At 43.0% G+C, this 20,413-nt stretch overlaps 1 protein-coding gene across 1 annotated transcript in view; it reads left to right on the top strand.

Annotated features, from left to right (window-relative positions):
* The window catches only part of ASH1L (ASH1 like histone lysine methyltransferase), a 99,801-nt gene that overhangs the window by 38,941 nt on the left and 40,447 nt on the right, over nucleotides 1–20,413 (top strand). The window contains exon 5 of the mRNA XM_081112211.1: nucleotides 811–990. Coding sequence (XP_080968337.1) covers nucleotides 811–990 — 180 coding nt within the window. The remainder of the gene's footprint in view (nucleotides 1–810; nucleotides 991–20,413) is intronic.

The raw sequence follows: 20,413 nt of genomic DNA, 5'->3' as shown, positions 1-20,413 counted from the left end.
GATCAGCTTGGATTCTTTTGAAGGTTGTTTTTAAACTCTATTAGGACCTGGCTTTAGTCCAGAGATAGTTAAGCCCTACAAAAATGGGTAATATTACCCTCTGGGATCTCTGTTGAATGTCCCTGGTATTGGGCAATGTCTTTCTACTCTGCCTAGTGAAATCTGAGTATTTACCATGATGTATGAGCTCTGGGAATTATTCAGGTTATAGTACTCTGGTAGTTCTTTGACTAGCCTTATAGAATTTCACCCTGCACATGCACAACTTAGTATTCAGCAGTATACTAAAAGAGATCCATACACAGATTTCTAGAGTTATTTTTCTCTGTAACTTTCTTCACTTCAGTATTCTGCCCCATGATTTCCAGCCACCTCAGTCTCTCAATACTCTGATTGCTCTCTTTTCAACTGGTTCTACTTCCTCTACCAAAGTTCTCATAAAGGGAAAGTGGTTATAGGACTTCTGTGTGTGTGGGTGTGTGAGTGTGTGTCTCTCTGTCTCTCTCTCTCGTTTTTTATTTTGTTTATTGTTGTATATGGGTGTTTACAGTTTCTCTCAGGGATCACAGTGCTGCACTAACTGTTGTCTGATGGTTGTTTCATAAACATTATCCAGGTTTATAGTACTTTACTGTATTTCTATTAGTTTCTGTCAGGAGAACAAGTGTGGTATCTGTTATTCTAGCATGGCCAGATGAGAAAGACTCCATATCTCCTTTTTTAAATTGCTGTTATGTTTTTTAAAATAGAAAATCATTTGTAGGAAAGTATTTTTTCACCATAAAATTATCTTTAAACTTCTTTTTATAGCTTTACTGAAGCAGCAGTTGAGATTCCCAGTCCTCCTGAAACCCCAGCCAAACCTCTTGAACCTGAAAGCACCTTGCAACCCGTGCTTTCTCTCATCCCAAGAGAAAAGAAGGTCCCACGTCCCCCAAAGAAGAAGTATCAGAAAGCAGGGCTGTATTCTGATGTTTACAAAACTACAGAGTAAGTAATAGTATCTATCAGCTGACATCCTTTAAAGATCTTTTATTCTTCCATGTTTGAAAAAACACTGACAGTCATAAAGCACAATACAAATGTAAAAGACACAAATGTGAATCTCATCACAAACACTTAAATGTTCACTGTAATACCACCACACTATGTTGTTCGGGGCTAATATATCTTCTCTGATCTTTACCTGCTCTCTGTCTTTCCAGATGACATTTCTATAGTTTGGATTCTAATGGTGTTTGGGTTTTTTTGGTAATTAAAAATAATGGCATTGTGCATGTACCTAAAATAATCTTGATGATTATTCTACATTCATTCCTCATTGGTTGAATGTTTTCTATGTTCCAAGCACTTGGTAAAATATACCTTATTTTAAAAACTTCATATTTCCTTGGGAAAATATAGAATGATAAACAGTCTAATTGAGAAGTTTTAAAGCCCCCAAAGGGATATCAACTAACTGTATCATTGAATAAGAAGTGTTTTATAGCCCTGGCCAGGTAGCTCAATTGGTTAGAGTGTCGTCCCGTTATGCAGTTTGTGGCTCTGATCTCCATTCAGGGCACATACACGAATCAACCAATGAATACATAAATAAGTGGGACAACAAATCTATCTCTCTCTCTCTTTCTCTCTCTCTCTCTCTCTTTCTCCCCCTCCACTCCCCTCCCTTTTTCCCCTTTCCTCTTGCTCTAAAGTCAATAAAATTTTTAAAAAATACAATATAGTTGAGTTGGGTTATGGAGATTCAATAGTAGTTTCCAAGGTAGAGAAGGGCATTTCACTTAGAATAGAATGTGCAAAGACAACATTAGGTTGTAACGATTTTTCATGTATTACAACAACTCAGAAGTTACGTTTCTAAAATTCAGCGGGTGTTGTGGAAAATAAGCATTGCTTCCCAGAATCCAAGCTGATCTACAAGTAACTTAACTGACTACCAAAATGAATTGAATAATGAGAAACCACAAAACCATGGATTTTACTGACTATAAGGTATTTATTTATCCCATTAAGCTACAAGAAATTTTAAAATGATATATTTAGGAAAGGAAGTGAAAATGCAAGTTTGTATTTTAAGATGATAATTCTGGCAACAGAGTAGAAAGTGAATTGAATGAGAGTTAATAACGGCAGAAACTCACTATCCATCGGAAGGTCATGAGGTTCTGAATTTAGATAAGAAAGTCTGAAATTGCCGAAACCGGTTTGGCTCAGTGGATAGAGCGTCGGCCTGCGGACTGGAAGGTCCCAGGTTCGATTCTGGTCAAGGGCATGTACCTGGGTTGCAGGCACATCCCCAGTGGGAGATGTGCAGGAGGCAGCTGATCAATGTTTCTCTCTCATCGATGTTTCTAACTATCTCTCTCCCTTCCTCTCTGTAAAAAATCAATAAAATATATTTAAAAAAAAAAAAGAAAGTCTGAAATTGAAAGATGAGAGTTTAGATTTTAGAGATACATTTAACTTGTGGTTTGAGTGATCAAAGTGTAAATCACAGCACTTTATTTTCAATTGAAAAGATTTTTCATTAACTTACCACTGAGGTGGATAGCACATAAACTCTATGAACTCTATTTCTTCTTCTTGCTCATGAAAATGTTTTATTAAGTTTAGTTTCAGCTTCCAATAATAGGAAATCTTCAAATAACCAAGACTTAAATGATAGACATTTATTTTCCTCTAATTTAAAAGAAGTTGTGAAGTACACAAGTCAAGGTTAATATGGTATCTTCATGGTGTCTTTAGGAAACTACACTCCTTTTTTTCTGTTCTTCCATATCAGCACCAGGCTTTCATTCCTATGGTTACTTCTTGTCCTCTTATTTCAACATAGGTGCTAGAGTCCAGTCATAAGGTCTTCATAAGAGAGAGCAGAACAAGAAAAGGGAATAAAAATCATGTACCTTTTTTGTAAGGAAACTCTCCTTCACATATGCTGAATATCCCCCCTCTCAAAATTCGTATACTGAATCCCTAATCCCCATTGTGTTGGTATTTGACAGTTAAGACCTTTGGAAAGTACTTAGGTCATTCAGGTGTCATTCTCCTGAATAGGATTATTACTGTTATAAGAAGAGACAATGAGAGAGAGAATTTTTCTCTACTATGTGAGAATACAACAAGAAGGCAGTATCTGCAAACCAGGAAGAGGGCTCTCACCAAAACCCAACCCTGATCTTGGACTTGCCAGCCTCCAGAAAAGTGAGAGCTAAATGTTCATTGTTTAAGTCACCAAGTCTATAGTGATCTGTTATAGCACAAAATGACTAAGGAAGGAAAATTCAAAACCTAATTTATAGCCATTGGCCAGAACATAGTCATGTAACCACACTTCAGCCACAAGAAAGGCTGGGAAATAATGGTCATTATTCTATACTAGAAGCCTGGTGCACGGATTCATGTACCAGTGGAGTCCCTCTGCCTGGCCTGTGGGGATCAGGCTGTAACCGACTCTCCAACATCCCCTGAGGGGTCCCAGATTTCGAAAGGGTGGTTCTCAGGTGACGCACCCTGGAATAGGGCTCCCTCCTCTCTGGTTCCTGGTTCATCACCCGAGAACTACAACTGCCAAGTCACTGCAGCTCAGCAGCTCCTGTGTTGAGCATCTGCCCCCTGGTGGTCAGTGTGCATCTTAGCTACCAGTTGGACAGTCGCTTAGGTTTTTATATATACACGAGAGGCCCAGTGCACAAAAATTTGTGCACTCGGGGAGGGGGGTCCTCAGCCCGGCCTGTTCCCTCTTGCAGTCTGGGACCTCTCAGGGTATGACCACCTGCTGGCTTAGGCCCGCTCCCCGGGGGTTGGGCCTAAGATGCCAATCAGACATACCTCTGGCAGCCCGGCAGCCCTCGGGGGATGTCCACTTGCCAGCGGAGAGCAGGCCTGAACTGCAGTCGGACATCTTTAACGCTGCTGAGGAGGCAGGAGAGGCTCCCACCACCACCGCTGTACTGGCAGCCATCAGCTTGGCTTGTGGCTGAGCAGAGCTCCTCCCATGTGACAGCGCCCTGACCACCAGAAGGCAGCTCCTGCATTGAGCGTCTGCCCCCTGGTGGTCAGTGTGTGTCATAGTGACCAGTCATTCCCTGTCCTTCTCCTGTTAGGGCCAGTTTGCATATTACCCTTTTATTATATAGGATAGAGGCCTGGTGCATGGGTCGGGGCCGGCTCGTTTGCCCTGAAGGGTGTCCCGGATCAGGATGGGGGTCCCCACTGGGGTGCCTGGCCAGCCTTTGATGAGGGGATGATGGCTGTTTGCAGCTGGTCACACTCCCTTCAGGGTGGGGGTACCCACTGGGGTCCCTGGCCAGTCTGGGTGAGGGGCTGAGGGCTGTTTTCAGGCTGGCGGGTGACTGAAGCTCCCAGCCTCTCCTTTTTTTCTTTTTTTTTTTTTTATTCTGGGATTTATTTACCTTCTGTGGCTCTCACTGGAACTGAGAGCCGGCTTTAGCTCTGAGGCTTGGCTCCAGCTCTGAGACCTTGGCTGCTGAAAGCAGGTATCTGGGTTTGTTTGGCTTCTATAATTGAAATACTGTTGCAGCTCCAGCTCCGAGGCCCAGCTGGCTGAAAGCAGGTTTCTGGGGTTTGTTTAGCTTCTATAATTGCAACATTGTTTCTTAGAGTGCAGCTCAGAGGCCAGCAGGGCAGCGGCAGGCAGGGAACCTTGGCTTCCTCCATCACCGGGGCAACCAAGCCTCCGCTTCAGCTGCCTGGCTGCCAGCCGCCATCTTGGTTGGCAGTTAATTTGCATATCGCCCTGATTAGCCAATGGGAAGCGTGTTGGAGGTATGGTTAATTACCATGTTTGTCTATTACTATTATATCTAATAGTAATATGTGAAAAAAATTAGCATTCTGTCACTACAGATGAGAACATGGTAATGTATTTTGGGAAGATCTAATACAGTTATCATTTTAAAGCAATATTTTTTCTGAATAGAGAGAACAAAAATATATCAAGTTTTTGCTTCTGTTTTTTCTTATGTTCTTTTTCTGGATTAAGCCCCTAAAAATGAGAGATGAATAATAAAATCAGACTCTCTATCCAGAGGTTGATATCATCAACTACATTAGTATATTTTTCTGCCTTTTTAAAAAAATTAAATATTTTATTTTTCAGTTGACAATCAACCAGTGAATACATAAATAAGTGTAACAACAAATCTCTCTCTAATATTAGTTTCAGGTATACAACCCACTGATGAGACATTTATATAACCATGTAGTTGAAATTAGGATTCACTCTTGGTGGTGTACATTCTATAGGTTTTGATAAATATATGACATGAATTCACCACTGGAGTATCATATAGAATTGTTTTACTGTCCTAAAAATCCTGTGCTCTGCCAATTTGTTTTTTGGTCCACAAAATGTTACAAGTAAATTGCAAGATTACTTTTTTTTCAATTACAGTTTGCTTTCATTATTCTGTATTAGTTTCAGAGATACAGCCCAGTAGTTAGTCTTGTACTTTACAGTGTGGTCCCCCAATATTTCAAGTATTCACCTGACCCCATGTAAAGTTATTACAATATTATTGACTATATTTCTTATGCTGTACTTTACATCCCTGGGACTATTTTGTGATTACCAGTTTGTATTTCTTAATCCCTTCACCTTTTTTACCCAGCCCTCCAAATCCCCTCCCCTCTGGCAACCATCAGTTTGCTTCAGTATCTATGAGTCTGTTTCTATTTTGTTTGTTTGTTTATTTTGTTCTTTAGATTCCACATATTAGCAAGGTTACTCTTGTATATATATATAAAAGATCTTAAAAAAACTTTGAGGAGTGTCTCTGACTGGGTAGAGTTGTACCTGGTTTGGTGGTACTTGTCTCATATCAGCAGGGACAAAGGAACTCCTTGTTTATCCTAGCTTGGCTTTTGGTCTGTGCCTGTGCCTGGTTCATGTCCTGACACATAGGGCAAAAAACAGCTATGAGGGGAGACTGATTCCATCAAAAATGGATCAAGATGAAACAACATTATTGGTATGGAAGATGAATTAGATGAGGAAATATTAAAAATTAGAAGACCAGTTAGAAAGCAGGACACCTTTGAGGTTTTCCAAGATACAAGTAATGTCATGAACTAAAGTGATAGTAGTGACTGGCTGTTGGAAAACATGGACTCTTAAAATATTTTGACAATAAGATTGAAAGGAATTAAAAGACTTATTGGATAGTAGGGAATAAAGGACAGAGCTAGAATCAATGACGATTCCAGTGTTAAAATTTGTTTTCTGTGTTAATGATGTCATTAGCTAAGCTACAGATAAAAGTGGTGCAGCCAATTTAAGAAAACCTCTATTAATGTGCACTTACGAAGGCACCAAAATAAAGTCTAGTAATACTGTCATCAAACTATCATAAGAAGTTAACCTGTGATTAGTTTTTTGTTTTGTTTTTTTTAACCACTGTAGTGGGGGTTTTCTTTGCCCGGGACACCAACTTGATTCCTATATGGCAGGACTTGTGGCGCCTCAGGTGATAGGTGTCCCTGAAAGCTTTACTGCAGTAAGTGCACACCAATGACGTTTTGGGTTTTTCTTTTTCAATTCCAATGGCATTCTTTAATGTTTCTGGTGCAGCCTGAGGTTTCTGAGTTACTGCTATTGGAAGTAATGGTTTCTGATCATGGGGCTCCAAGCAGAGCTCAGGAGGAGCAGCAAGCTGTTTTGTGCCGCCTGCTGTTGGTGATGAGAGCCTTCATGGGTCTGGAACAGGAATGTGGTCCAGTTGGCTTCCATGGCTGTGGCGGCCAACCATCCTCTCCCCGCTCCCCCCACTCAGCGAGCCTCCTTAGCTGGAGGAGGCGACAAAAAAGCCTGTGATTAGTTTTTTATGTCTACTATAATAAATTACTTAAATTTCTTAAAGCAACACAAACTTAACTTACAGTTCCTGGGGTCAGGAGTTCAATATGAGTCTCTAGGCTAACATCAAGGTGCTGGCACGTCTGCATTCCTTTTGGAGGCTCTAGGGTACAATCCTTTTACTTGCCTTTCCAGTCTGAAGAGGCTACCCACATTCCTTGGTTTAGGGCTCTCTGTCTTGAAAACCAGCAATGACAGGTTGAGTCTTCACATTGTATCACTTCAATCTCAGTTCTATTTTTACATTTTTTTCCCACTGCCTTTCACATTCCTGTTCTACTGATTATATTGAGCCAACCAGATAATACAGAATAACCTCTCTATCTCAAAATCAACAGATTAGAAAATTTAATTTCACCTGCATATTCTCAAGTTGTAGGGATTACGATGACATGGGAGAGGAAAGTGGATATTGTTGTGCTTACTATACCCTTCTAGGTTGTAGGATTTGGAATGGGGAAGTAGGGTTTTGACTTCTTATTTTGTATTTGTGTTTACACTGCTGGTGGGAATGCAGATTGGTGCAGCCACTGTGGAAAACAGTATGGAATTTACTAAAATAATTAAAAATGGAACTTGCCTTTTGACCCAGAGATCCCACTTCTGGGAATATATCCTAAGACTCCCAAAACACCACTCAGAAAGAATATATGCACCCTTATGTTCATAGCAGCATTTACAGTAGTCAAGATCTGAAAATGTGATTTGGCTCCTAATATGGAGTAGAACATATTACAGCATCACTGTTTATGTTCTCAGAAATCTACACTAATAAAAGAGAAACATGCAAGTTGGTGTCACTCTGCTACCCCCATCAGCCAATCAGAGCTACTATGCAAATTAACCCAACAAAGATGGCGGTTAATTTGCATTCACAGGCATGGAGCGAAGACTGAAGGCTCTAGCCGGAGTGAAGACTGAAGAGGCTTGGCTTCTCCGCCTCGCTACGGCTGCAGCGGAGAAGCCAAGCCTTGCTGCGGCCCCAACGGAGAAGCCTAGCCTCGAGGTTTGGCTTCTCTGCTGCGACCGGGCCAAAGGCCTGGATCCTGGGTGCCGGAGGAAAGCCGGTGCCAGCAGCCCGGGGAAGGAGAGCCTATTGCGCGAATCTTCATGCAACGGGCGTCTAGTCCTATATAATAAAAGAGAAACATGGTAATTAGCCGTACGTCCACTACCCTTCCCATTGGCTAATCAGGGCGATATGCAAATTAACTGCCAGCCAAGATGGCGGCCGGCACCCAGGCAGCTTGAAGCGAACATGAGGCTTGCTTGCTTCAGTGACGGAGGACTCCAACGTTCCCCGCCTGCCGCTCTCTGAGCTTGCAGTTTGAAACATTGTTACAAATATAGAAGCTAAACAAAACCCCAGAAACCTGCTTCCAGCCAGCCCGGCCTCAGAGCTGGAGTTGAAACAGTGTTTCGATTATAGAACCCAAACAAACCAGATACCTGCTTTCAACAGCGAAGGCCTGAGAGCTGGAGCCAAGCCTCAGAGCTAAAGCTGGCCCAGAATAAAAGAAAGAAAGAAAAGAAAAAAAGAAGAGGTTGGGAGCTTCAGTCACCCGCCAGACTGAAAATAGCCCTCAGCCCCTTACCCAGACTGGCCAGGCACCCCAGTGGGGAATCCCACCCTGAAGGGTGTGTAACCAGCTGCAAACAGCCATCATCCTCTCATCCAGGCTGGCCAGGCACCCCAGTGGGGACCCCCACCCTGATCCAGGACACCCTTCAGGGCAAACGAGCCGGCCCCCACCCGTGCACCAGGCCTCTATCCTATATAGTAAAAGGGTAATATGCCTCCCAGCACCGGGATCAGCGGAGCCACGAGGCCTCCTGGCACCAGGATCAGCGTGACAGGGGGCAACGCCCAAACCCACTGATGGCCCTGCGTCTCTGTGTGTGACAGGGGGCGGGACCACAACCTCCCTATCGGCCCTTCTCTGTTCGTGACAGGGGAAGGCGCCCCAACCCCCTGATCAGCCCTGCTCTGTGCCTGATAGGAGGGAGCTCCCCAACCCCTGATCACCCTGCGGCTCTGTGTGTGACAGGGTGCGGCGCCCCCCCCCCCCCCCCACGGGCCCTGCTCTGTGTGTGATGGGGTAGAGCCATAACCTCCCCATCGGCCCTGCCCTGAGTGTGACAGGGTACGGCGCCCCAACCCCCTGATCCGCCCTGCTCTGTTTGTGACGAGGCGGTTCCCCAACTCCCCATCGGCCCTACTCTGAGTGACGGGGGGAGCTCCTCAACCCCCTGATCAGCCCTGCTCTGTGTGTGACGGGGGAGTTCCCCAACCCCCTGATTGGCCCTGCTTTGTGCGTGATGGGGTGGCGCTGCAACCTCCCCACCGACCCTGCCTTGAGTGTGACGGGACGGTGCCCCAACCCCCCAATTGGCCCTACCCTGAGCGTGACTGAGAGTGGCATCGCAACCTCCCAATCCGCCCTGCTCTGTGCATGACAGGGGGCAGTGCCCCAACGCCCCAATCAGCCCTGCTGTGATCCCGACCTGGGGCTGCACCTAGGGATTGGGCCTGCCCTCTGCCACCTGGGAGCGGGCCGATGCCAGCAGGTCGTTATCTCCCGAAGGGTCCCAGACTGCGAGAGGGCACAGGCCGGGCTGAGGGACCCCTCTCTCCCCCCCGAGTGCCCAAATTTTTGTGCACCAGGCCTCTAGTCTATATAATAAAAGCCTAAGCAACCAAATGACTGGTTGACCAGTCGCTATCACATGCATGACCACCAGCTCCACCAATGCAGGAGCTGCCTCCTGGTGGTCAATGCACTCCCACAACCAACCTCCCCCAGCCGGCCGGTCCTGATTAGGACTGGCTAAGATGGCCTCGATTGGCCCCCAATTCCTGACCAGGCCAAGGTACCCCACTCATGAATTTGTGCACCAGACCTCTAGTTATAAGTAATTAATTATGGATTCTCAGTCTGCCACTTAAGAATGGAAAAGGGTTGAGTGTGAATTTATGATCACATTTATTCTGTTCTATTTTTTGTAGACGCTTGGCTCTATCTAGTTTTATGTCTAAGGAAAATGTGTAGTAGCTAGCATTGAATAGGGAGCAGCTGTGTTGCTCTAGCCCCCTCTAGTGATAGTAAAATGTTTTGAATATGTTTTTATTTTTCAATTACAATTGACATATAATATTAGTATCAGGTGTATAACCCTATATCAATTAGACATTTATATAACTTATTAAGTGATCACAAATCTAGTACCTCTCTAACACCATACTGCATATTACAATATTACTGACTGTATTCCTTATATTATACATACTTTACATCCCCATGACTATTCTGTAACTATCAGTTTGTACTTCTTTTTTAAAATTATTGAATTTTATTTATTTAATTTTAAATATTTTTATTTAATTTAGAGAGAGAGAAACATCAATCAGCTGCCTCCTGCACACCCCTTACTGGGAATTGAGCCCACAACCCGGGCATGTGCCCTGACTGGGAATTGAACTGGTGACCTCTCAGTGCATGGGATGACACTCAGTCATGGGATGAGCCACACCAGCCAGGGCCAATTGGTACTTCTTTTTTTTTTTAAATATATTTTATTAATTTTTTACAGAGAGGAAGGGAGAGAGATAGTTAGAAACATCGATGAGAGAGAAACATCGATCAGCTGCCTCCTGCACATCTCCTACTAGGGATATGCCTGCAACCCAGGTACATGCCCTTGACCGGAATCGAACCCGGGACCTTTCAGTCCGCAGGCCGACGCTCTATCCACTGAGCCAAACCGTTTTTGGCAAATTGGTACTTATTAATCCCTTCACATTTGTCACCTATTCCCCAACCCCCCTCCCATCTGGCAACCATGAAAATGTTCTCTGTGTCTCTGATTATATTCTTTTGTTGTTATTTGTTAATCCTTAGAGAGAGTAGGAGGAAGGGAGAAAAGAGAGAGAAACATCCCTGGTTGCCTCCCACATGTGGCCCAACCAGGATAGGGTTTGAGCCTGCAACCAAGGTACATGCCCTTGACTGGAATCAAACCCAAGAACCTTCAGTCTGAGGGTAGATGCTCTAAACCACTGAGAAAACTTACTAGGGCTGTTTGTATTCTTCTTGTTTATTTTGTTTTAGATTCCACATACAAGTGAAATCATATGGCATTTGTCCTTCTCTGACTCATTTCAGCACAATAATACCCTCTAGGTCAGTGTTTCTCAACCTTCCTAATGCCACGACCCTTTAATATAGTTCCTCATGTTATGGTGACCCCCAACCATAAAATCATTTTCGTTGCTACGTCATAACTGTAATTTTGCTACTGTTATGAATTGTAATGTAAATATCTGATATGCAGGATGTATTTTCATTGTTAAAAATTGAACATAATTAAAGCATAGTGATTAATCACAAAAAGAATATGTAATTATATATGTGTTTTCCGATGGTCTTAGGTGTCCCCTGTGAAAGGGTCGTTTGACGCCCAAAGGGGTCGCGACCCACAGGTTGAGAACCACTGATCTAGGTCCATTCATGTTGCAAATGGCAAGTTTTTTTGTTTTGTTTTTTTTGCAAATGGCAAGATTTTATTCCTTTTTATGGTCAAGTCATATTCCACCTTATATATGCATTACCACTTTAATCATTCAGCTATTGATGGGCACTTAGGTTACTTCTATATCTTTGCTATTGTAAATAATACTGCAATGTGTCTTTTGCATTTAGTGTTTTGGTTTTCTTCAGATAAATACAAGTGGAATTGCTGGTTCTTTCTCTGTGTCTTGTTTTACCCTTAGCTTTAGAGTCTATTTTTTTCTGGTATAAGTATTGCTAACCCAGCTTTTTTTTCTTTTTCTTTTCATTTCTAGTTTCATGAAATGTCTTTTTCCATTTCTTTACTTTCAGACTGTGTGTGTCTTTTGATCTGAAGTGAGTCTCTTATAAATAGCATATGTAAGGGTCTTGTTTTGTTATCCATTCAGCCACCATATGTCTTTTGAGCATTTTATCCATTTGCAGTTAAAGTGTTGTTAATAGGTATGTAGCTGTTGCCATTTATTATTCATATATTTTTCTTTTTTCTTCTTCTTAAAGAAGACCTTTTAACATTTCTTGTAATACTGACTTGGTGTTAACTCCTTTAGCGTCTTCATATCTAGGAAGCTCTTTATCTGTCCTTTGATTCTGAATGATAGCTTTGCTGGGTAGAGTAATCTTGAAAAGAAAATAGGATTCTACTGAGTCTCCTATCCACCTACTCCAGGACTTCTATGAGAATCAAATGAGATGAGTCATGGGTAAATGCTTCACAGACATTTGGTTAAGTGTAAAATGTTTCCACCTGGCTATAAAGTAAGCCGTGTTCCTGGGCTGAAGAAACTCCAAGGAGGCTAGTCAGTAGGGAGAGGAAGCCAGGCATTGCTACATGATGTCATTATCCGGCACTCACAGCAACCATTGCTGAGTTGGGCTGTGGGCCGCATTTTGCACATGGGGTCTCGGCAGCATCCATTGCAATTTGGTGGGGTGTCACTCTGGGGTGGTGGCACGGCCTGTGTCCCAATGGGAGGAAGCCGAGTGTTGCTTTGTGGGTGCCAGGTTTGTGGTGCCATTTCTCTGTACCAACAGCCAGTGCAAGTCACGGCAACTCCTGCGTTGAGTGTCAGCCCCCTCGTGGTCAGTGCACGTCATAGCAACCGGTTGGAGGGTTGGACACTTAGCATATTAGCCTTTTATATATATAGACTAGAGGCCCGGTGCACAAAAATTTGTGCACTCGGGGGGGAGGGGGCCCCTCAGCCTGGCCTGTGCCCTCTCGCAGTCTGGGACCCCTCGGGAGATAACGACCTGCTGGCTTAGGCCCGCTCCCAGATGGCAGAGGGCAAGCCCAATCCCTAGGTGCAGCCCCTGGTCGGGCTCAGAGCAGGGCTGATTGGGGAGTTGGGGCGCTGCCCCCTGTCATGCACAGAGCAGGGCGATCGGGAGGTTGTGATGCCACCCTCAGTCACGCTCAGTGTAGGGCCGATTGGGGGGTTGCGGCACCGTCCCCTGTCACACTCAAGGCAGGGTCGATGGGGAGGTTGCGGTGCCACCCCGGCAAGCACAGAGCAGGGCCAATCAGGGGGTTGGGGCACTGCCCCCTGTCACTCACATAGCAGGGCCCATCAGGGGGGTTGGGGCTCTGTACTCTGTCACGCACAGAGCAGGGCCAATCGGGGTTGGGGCGCTGCCCCCTATCACGCACAGAGCAGGGCCCATCAGGGGGTTGGGGCGCTGCCCCCTGTCACGCACAGAGCAGGGCCCATCAGGGGGTTGGGGCACCACCACTCTCACACTCAGGGCAGGGCTGATGGGGAGGTTATGGCTCTACCCCATCACACACAGAAAAGGGCCCGTTGGGGGGGGGGGGTATTGGGGCACCGCACCCTGTCACACACAGAGCCGCAGGACGATCAGGGGGCTGGGGAGCTCCCCCCATCAGGCACAGAGCAGGGCTGATCAGGGGGTTGGGGCGCCTTCCCCTGTCACGAACAGAGCAGGGCCAATAGGGAGGTTGTGGCCCCGCCCCCTGTCACACACAGAGCCGCAGGGCGATCAGTGGGTTTGGGCGTTGCCCCCTGTCACGCTGATCCCGGTGCCGGGAGGCCTCGCGGCTCCACTGATCCCAGTGCTTTGAGGCATATTACCCTTTTACTGTATAGGGTAGAGTCCTGGTGCATGGGTGGGTGCCAGGTGGTTTGCCCTGAAGGGTGTCCTGGATCAGGGTGGGGGTCCCCACTGGGGTGCCTGGCTAGCTTGGGTGATGGGATGATGCCTGTTTGCAGCTGGTCACACACCCTTCAGGGTGGGGTCCCCACTGGGGTGCCTGGCCAGTCTGGGTGAGGGGCTGAGGGCTGTTTTCAGGCTGAGGTGACTGAAGCTCCCAACCACTCCTTTTTTTCTTCATTTTTTTTTATTCTGGGCCAGCTTTAGCTTTGAGGCTTGGCTCCAGCTCTTAGGCCTCCGCTGCTGAAAGTAGGTTTCTGGCCTTTGTTTACAATGTTGCGATCCTGCTGGCTGAAGCCCGGGACTAAAGCTGGTTTCTGGGGTTTGGTTTAGCTTTTATATTTGTTACATAGTTGCTTAGAGTTGCAGTTCAGAGGCCTGCAGCGGCAGGCGGGAACATTGGAGTCCTCCGTCGGAGTCCTCCGTCACTGAAGCAAGCAAGCCTCATGTTAGTTTCAAGCTGCCTGGCTGCTGGCCGCCATCTTGGCTGGCAGTTAATTTGCATATCGCCCTGATTAGCCAATGGGAAGGGTAGCGGTTGTACTCCAATTACCATGTTTCTCTTTTATTAGATAGGACTAGAGGCCCAATGCATGAAAATTCATGCAAGAGTAGGCCTTGCCCTGGCTGCCATCACATCTTCCCTCTGGCACCCGATACCTTGGCTCCCCTCACAGCCCCGGCTTTGTCTGAAAGGACGTCTGGTGTAATTAGTATACTACACTTTTATTATTATAGATATGTCTTGGTCTGGGCCTCTTTGGGTTCATCTTGTTTGGGACTCTGGGCTTCCTTTACTTACATGTCTATTTTCTCAAATAGGTTCTTAATCCTTTGTTTTCTCTCTTCTCCTTTTGATACCCCTATGATGCAGATGTTGTTAGGCTAGATGTTTACTCAGAGGTCCCTGAAACTGTCCTCCTTTTTTTTTTTTCCGTTTTGCTGTCCTGATTGAATGTTTTCTGCTACCTTGTCTTGGAAATCACTGATTTGATTCTCTGCCTATCTAATCTGCTGATTCCTTCTATTTTATTCATTTCAATTACTGTATTCTTTATTTCTAACTTGTTTTTTTTTTTTTTGTATGGTTTCTATGTCCTTTTTTATGTTGTTGAAGTTCCCACTAAGAAGTTCTTTAAGCATCTTTAGAACCATTGTTTTGAACTCTGTATTTGGTACTTTGCTTCTCTCTATTTTATTTAGTTATTTTTCGGGAGAGTTCTTCTCTTCTTTCAATTGGGACATGTTTCTTTGTCTTCCCATTTGGGCTGCCTCTCTGTGTTTGTTTGTATGTATCAGGTAGATCTGCTGTGTCTCCCATACTTGATAAAGTGGCTTTATGTAGTAGGTGTTCCGTAGGCCCAGTGCTGCATCCTACCTAGTGACCTAAGCTAGTCGTTCCAGGTGTGTCCCCTGTGTGGGCTGTGTGCACCCTCCTGTTGTAGTTGAACTTTGATTGCTATTGTAGTTGAAATGGTTGCTGTGGGTGCCGGATAATGACACCACGTAGCAACGCCTCGCTTCCTCTCCCCATGCCTTCTGATTGGCCCCCAGGCTGATAAGCTATGAGTACCAGCCTCAACTACAGTGGAGGAACTGCTATATAGGAACCAAACCCACAGAGCAGAATTCACTTTGGCAGGTTCTGATTCCTGCCAAATCTGCCCCTTGAGTGTGTCCCATGTAGAGGTGGTTGGGTGGTACTCCAGCGTGATCTAGCTCTAGGGCCTCCCAGGAGGTGTAATCCAAGTTCACCTGCTGCCTGTGTCCTGCCTGGATCCACTTGGTATGAGCTACAAAATGATTTGCCCAGCTTGTGCTGGGATTGAAGGTGCCTTGGGGAGGCTAAGCTGCCAACCAAGACCAGGTGCCACTAGTGCTGGTCCTGGGGCTGCTTAGCAAAAGATACAGGGCATTCTGAGGCCAGATTCTATTTGTGTGGGATTTGTGAGCCTTTGAGAGGTTTTAGAAAAGTCACTAGCATGAGCCAAGACAGGCCATTTATATGGAAAAGCCACTGGAAGCCTTGGGTGTGCCTGCAATGTGGGTGGGCTGTAGTCTCAGCAAATCACCAGGACAGAGCAAACAATTAGGTAGATTAATGGAAACTCAGATATTGAGGGTGGTGGTGGTAGAGCTCAACAAAGGAACACTTCTGCCAGCACTTCTGTCTGGAAGAAAGCTGCCCCTCCAGTCATCACCCTGAAACTAGACACTTCAGTTCCTCCCTGTATAACCCTTTTGCTTTTCGAGCTACTTCCCAGCACTGTAGCTCAGAGCAAATGAGTTCGTCTCTGATTAAGTCTGTGCTGCTGCTCTTTAAGAACATCTGGGACTCCAGCAGCCCTCCATTTCACCCAGTTTCTCAGCCACAATCCCCACTGGTTTTTTCAGCCAGAAGTTATGGGAACTTCTCTTCCTGGCACTAGAACCCTGGACTCCTGAGATTTTCTTCTGATTTTTAATCCCCACAAACGTGTGTGAGAGAGAGAGAAAGAGACTAGCCCAGTTCAGCTTCTCCAGCCCGCCTACCAATCTCAATGTTGTTTCTTCTGAATATCCTTAGTTATAAGACTTCTGATCGGCTACATTTCAGGCAGTTCTGACTGAGGGTTGGTTACTCTGTAGTTTATTGACTTTTGATCTGATCTTGGGAGGACGCCAGTACCACGTTTACTTACTCCACCATCTTGACCAGGAGCTCCTAACTTGACTTATTCTTTAATACAGGTCTGATAGGCTTAATAGATAACAAAAGTTAATATATTTTCATAACAACAAGATTTAAGACACCAAAAATTTTGTTTCTGCCTGGCTGACATGGCTCAGTGGGTGAGCGTCAACATATTAACCAGGAGGTCAGGGTTCGATTCCTGGTCAGGGTATATGCCCAGTTTGCGGGCTCGATCTCCAATGTGGAGTGTGCAGGAGGCAGCTAATCAATGATTCTCATCACTGATGTTTCTATCTCACTCTCTCTCTCCCTTCCTCTTTGAAACCAGCAAAAATATTTTTAATTATATTTCTTACATACAATGTTTATTCAGCCTCAAAAAGGAAAGAAATTTAGAAAACTACAGTATGGATGAACCTCGAAAACCATTATGCTAATGAAGTTAGTCACAAAACAACAAATACTGATTTATTCCACTTACATGAGGTACCTAGAATAGTCAAATTCATAGAGATGGAAAAGAGAATGGCGCTTGCTGAAGGCTGGTGGCAGTTAATTGTTGAATGAGTTCAGAGTTTCAGTTTTGCGACAATGTGCTAGATGGATGTCAGTGATAGTTGTACAATAGGTGAATGAATATACTTAATTCTGCTGAACTTCACACTTAAAAATTGTTAAAATAGTAAATTTTATGTTATATATATCTTACCACAATTTATTTTCAAAATAACTAATTAAAAATGTATATTTCAACTTTTCAGGAAGAGCCATTACCTTAACTTGTGAGATATCCCTCTAATCTGTTTAGACTGGAAAATGATATAATCTAATTCAGAAGCCATGATTTTTTGGTATTAATAGATGGGAGTTGATTGATACGTTATTCTTCTTATCACCCTAGAATTCCATTTCCTGAATGGAACATTTTAAAAACAAAAAGGAATTTATCAGATCCTGTGAAATATCTCTTTGCATCCTAGTTCAATATTTTACTGGTCTTTTACTATCCCCTAAAATTAAAACAAAATATAATAGTCACAAATAAATAAAGTTTTAGTAAACTTACTTAATGAGAACTTACTCCATACTATAAAGATACCTAACTTTGTCCTAAGTCCCCCACAGAATGGCTTAGCAAAAGGGGCAAGATCTTTCTCCCTAAAAAGATTTAGTAGTTAGAGCAAAAAGACGGAATTTTAAACTAAGAGGATCCTTACATATAATGGTACCTAAAATTTCCTCAATGTTAATATAAGAACCAGCAAGGGATCTTATTTTTAAAATCAGGATTTCTAGACCCTCCTTCAGGAATTGTGCTTTAAACTGTATATACTAGAGGAATTCAAGGAAGAGATAGGAATTCAGTTTTGTGGTGGAAATTGGGAATTACCATGTCTTAACATATAAAAATCATCATCATTGCTACAGTAATGATAGTATTGTAAACTAGAAATTAGGAAGTGAAATACTTATACTTTTTAAAAATACTTCTTAATAGATCTTCAGTCACTTTTTTTTTAAAGAACACCATATTAGCATTTTTCAACTTGAACATGTCTTAGAATTCACCTCTCTTAAGGTGAGAAATAGATCTTGTATGTAATGGCAGTACCTTCCCTGATTAAACCTTTTTATTTTTTTCACATTATTTTATCTTGAAAATATTTAAATCTTTGGCAAAATAAACACTCGTATACCCTAAACAAAATTTATCAGTCTTTTGCCACATTTGCTTTATCTTTGTCTAGACCAGTGGTGGGCAAACTTTTTGACTCGAGGGCCACAATGGGTTCTTAAACTGGACGGGAGGGCCGGAACAAAAGCATGGATGGAGTTGTGTGAACTAATATAAATTCAAAGTAAACATCATTACATAAAAGAGTACGGTCTTTTTTTTCAATAGTTTTATTCATTTCAAACGGGCCGGATTCGGCCCGCGGGCCGTAGTTTGCCCACGGCTGGGATAGACACACACATACATGCTTTTTTTTGGTGGTAGGGAACCCAGTAAACAATTTGAAAGTAAGTTGCAAACATTTACCCCTAAATATTTCAGAAATTTTCATATAAGAACTAGGATGTTCTTCTATCTAATCACCATACCATTATTATACCTAAGAAAGTAAGTAGCATTTCAATAATTTCATCTAATATAAAGCCTACATTTATATTTTACCTATTGTCCTAAAATTGTCCTTTATATTTTATTTTATTTTAATTTAGGGTCCAAACAGATGTCATGTATTATATGTGATTGTTATGTCTATTATTTTAATCTAGAATGTGTCCCATCTTTTGTTTTTATGAGATTGTTTCTTTTTGAGGAACTCAGGGTAGTTGTCTTGTGCTATATTCTGTATTTTTCTGATGATTTCTTCATGATTAGATTTAGGTTAAATCTTAGCAGGAATATTACATTTGTGAAATTTTATATTTCTTATTGCATCCACTTATTGTCCCACTATTGGTGATGCCATATTTGATCACTTGGTTAAGGGAGTGTCCATCAAATCTCTCCACTGTAAAGATACGTTTTTCTTATTGTAATTAGTAAGTAATTTGGGTTAATATTTGAGGCTGTGGCCTGTTCTCTAGCAATCTTTTATCTAATAGTTTAGCATCATTATGATCCTTACCTAAGTTTGTGCTTTCATTGTTAGTTGCAAATGTAATTTTCTAATTCTGACATTTCTTCGCTATTTAATTTTCCTGTGAAAATACACTTTCACTTTCCTTCCCCTTTCACTCTCTGTTTTGGATATCATATGGACTTAGGCATTTTAAAGTAATCCATTACCATCATCTTGTGGAGAAATGGTCAAATTTTCCTGATTTTACCACAGGACTCCCTTTATTTAAGCTTGGTCTCGTTTCCTTTAAACATGATCTCATCATCTTTGAGGACTTACCTGCTTTCTACCACAGAAAGGTGTCATTCACTCTGGGTATTTTGTTTTTGTTTTTACTTGCTTGTTGTTGTTTACCATATTTACCTTGTCCTTCCATGTCTCAGATCAGGAATAATGTATTTCACCAAACCTACTTTGGTTTCTTTTAATGGAGGTTATCATTTAGAAATCAAAATCTGGGTACTTGATATGCTGCTTGCTAGTAGATTGTCATTGTTACTGTGTTTTCATTGCTTCTAGGCCCTCTCAGAACCAGGAAATAAGTATAAACATATATGCACACACATACATGTATTGATATCTATAACTGTGTAATAAATCACAATATTAGCAGCTTAAAACATCACTCATTTATAATATCACAGATTGTATGGAATTTTAGGTGTCTAAGCATTTCTGTTCTGTGTCTCACAAGGCTGGAGAATCAAGATAGGTCTGTGATCTCATCTGAGGCTCAAGGTTCTGTTCTAAGCTCATACTCATTTTCCTGTAGTTGCAAAACTCAGTGGTGGCTTGCTTCTTCAAGTCTTTGAGCTCAGGGAAAGCCTAAGCTTTTATTGAGATACAACATATCCATTTAAAGCATACAATTCAATGACTTTTAGTATATTCACAGATTTCAACATCTGTCACCAAACAATTTTGGGACATATATCTTCAAAATATCAAACAGCATATGGGCAAGGTTATTCATTGGGCATTATCTGTAGTAGCAAGTATTACTAACAATTGAAATGCCCTTCCATAGTAGGCTGATTGGATAAACTATGATAAATCTACCTATAGGCACCACCACAATAAATTGAATTGTAATCTTTTTGCAGGTAGAGGGTCTTACCTTCAATTTGTAAAAAATGCAACATCTGTGAAGCACAATAAAACAAGGTATACCTGCCCTAACCGGTTTGGCTCAGTGGATAGAGCGTCGGCCTGCAGACTGAAAGGTCCCAGGTTCGATTCTGATCAAGGGCATGTACCTTGGTTGTGGGCACATCCCCAGTAGGGGGTGTGCAGGAGGCAGCTGATTGATGTTTCTCTCTCAGCGTTGTTTCTAATTCTCTATCCCTCTACCTTCCTATCTGTAAAAACATCAATAAAATATATTTAAAAAATAAAAATAAAAATCGTTTCCTATCTAATAAAAGAGAAACATGGTAATTAGCGTATGACTGCTACCCTTCCCATTGGCTAATCAGGGAGATATGCAAATTAA

This window comes from Myotis nattereri (genome assembly GCF_964212035.1).
Source record: "Myotis nattereri genome assembly, chromosome: 18".
Lineage (NCBI taxonomy): Eukaryota > Metazoa > Chordata > Mammalia > Chiroptera > Vespertilionidae > Myotis > Myotis nattereri.
The sequence above is the reverse complement of the archived record's forward strand: the minus strand, read 5'-3'. Positions and strand labels throughout refer to the sequence as shown.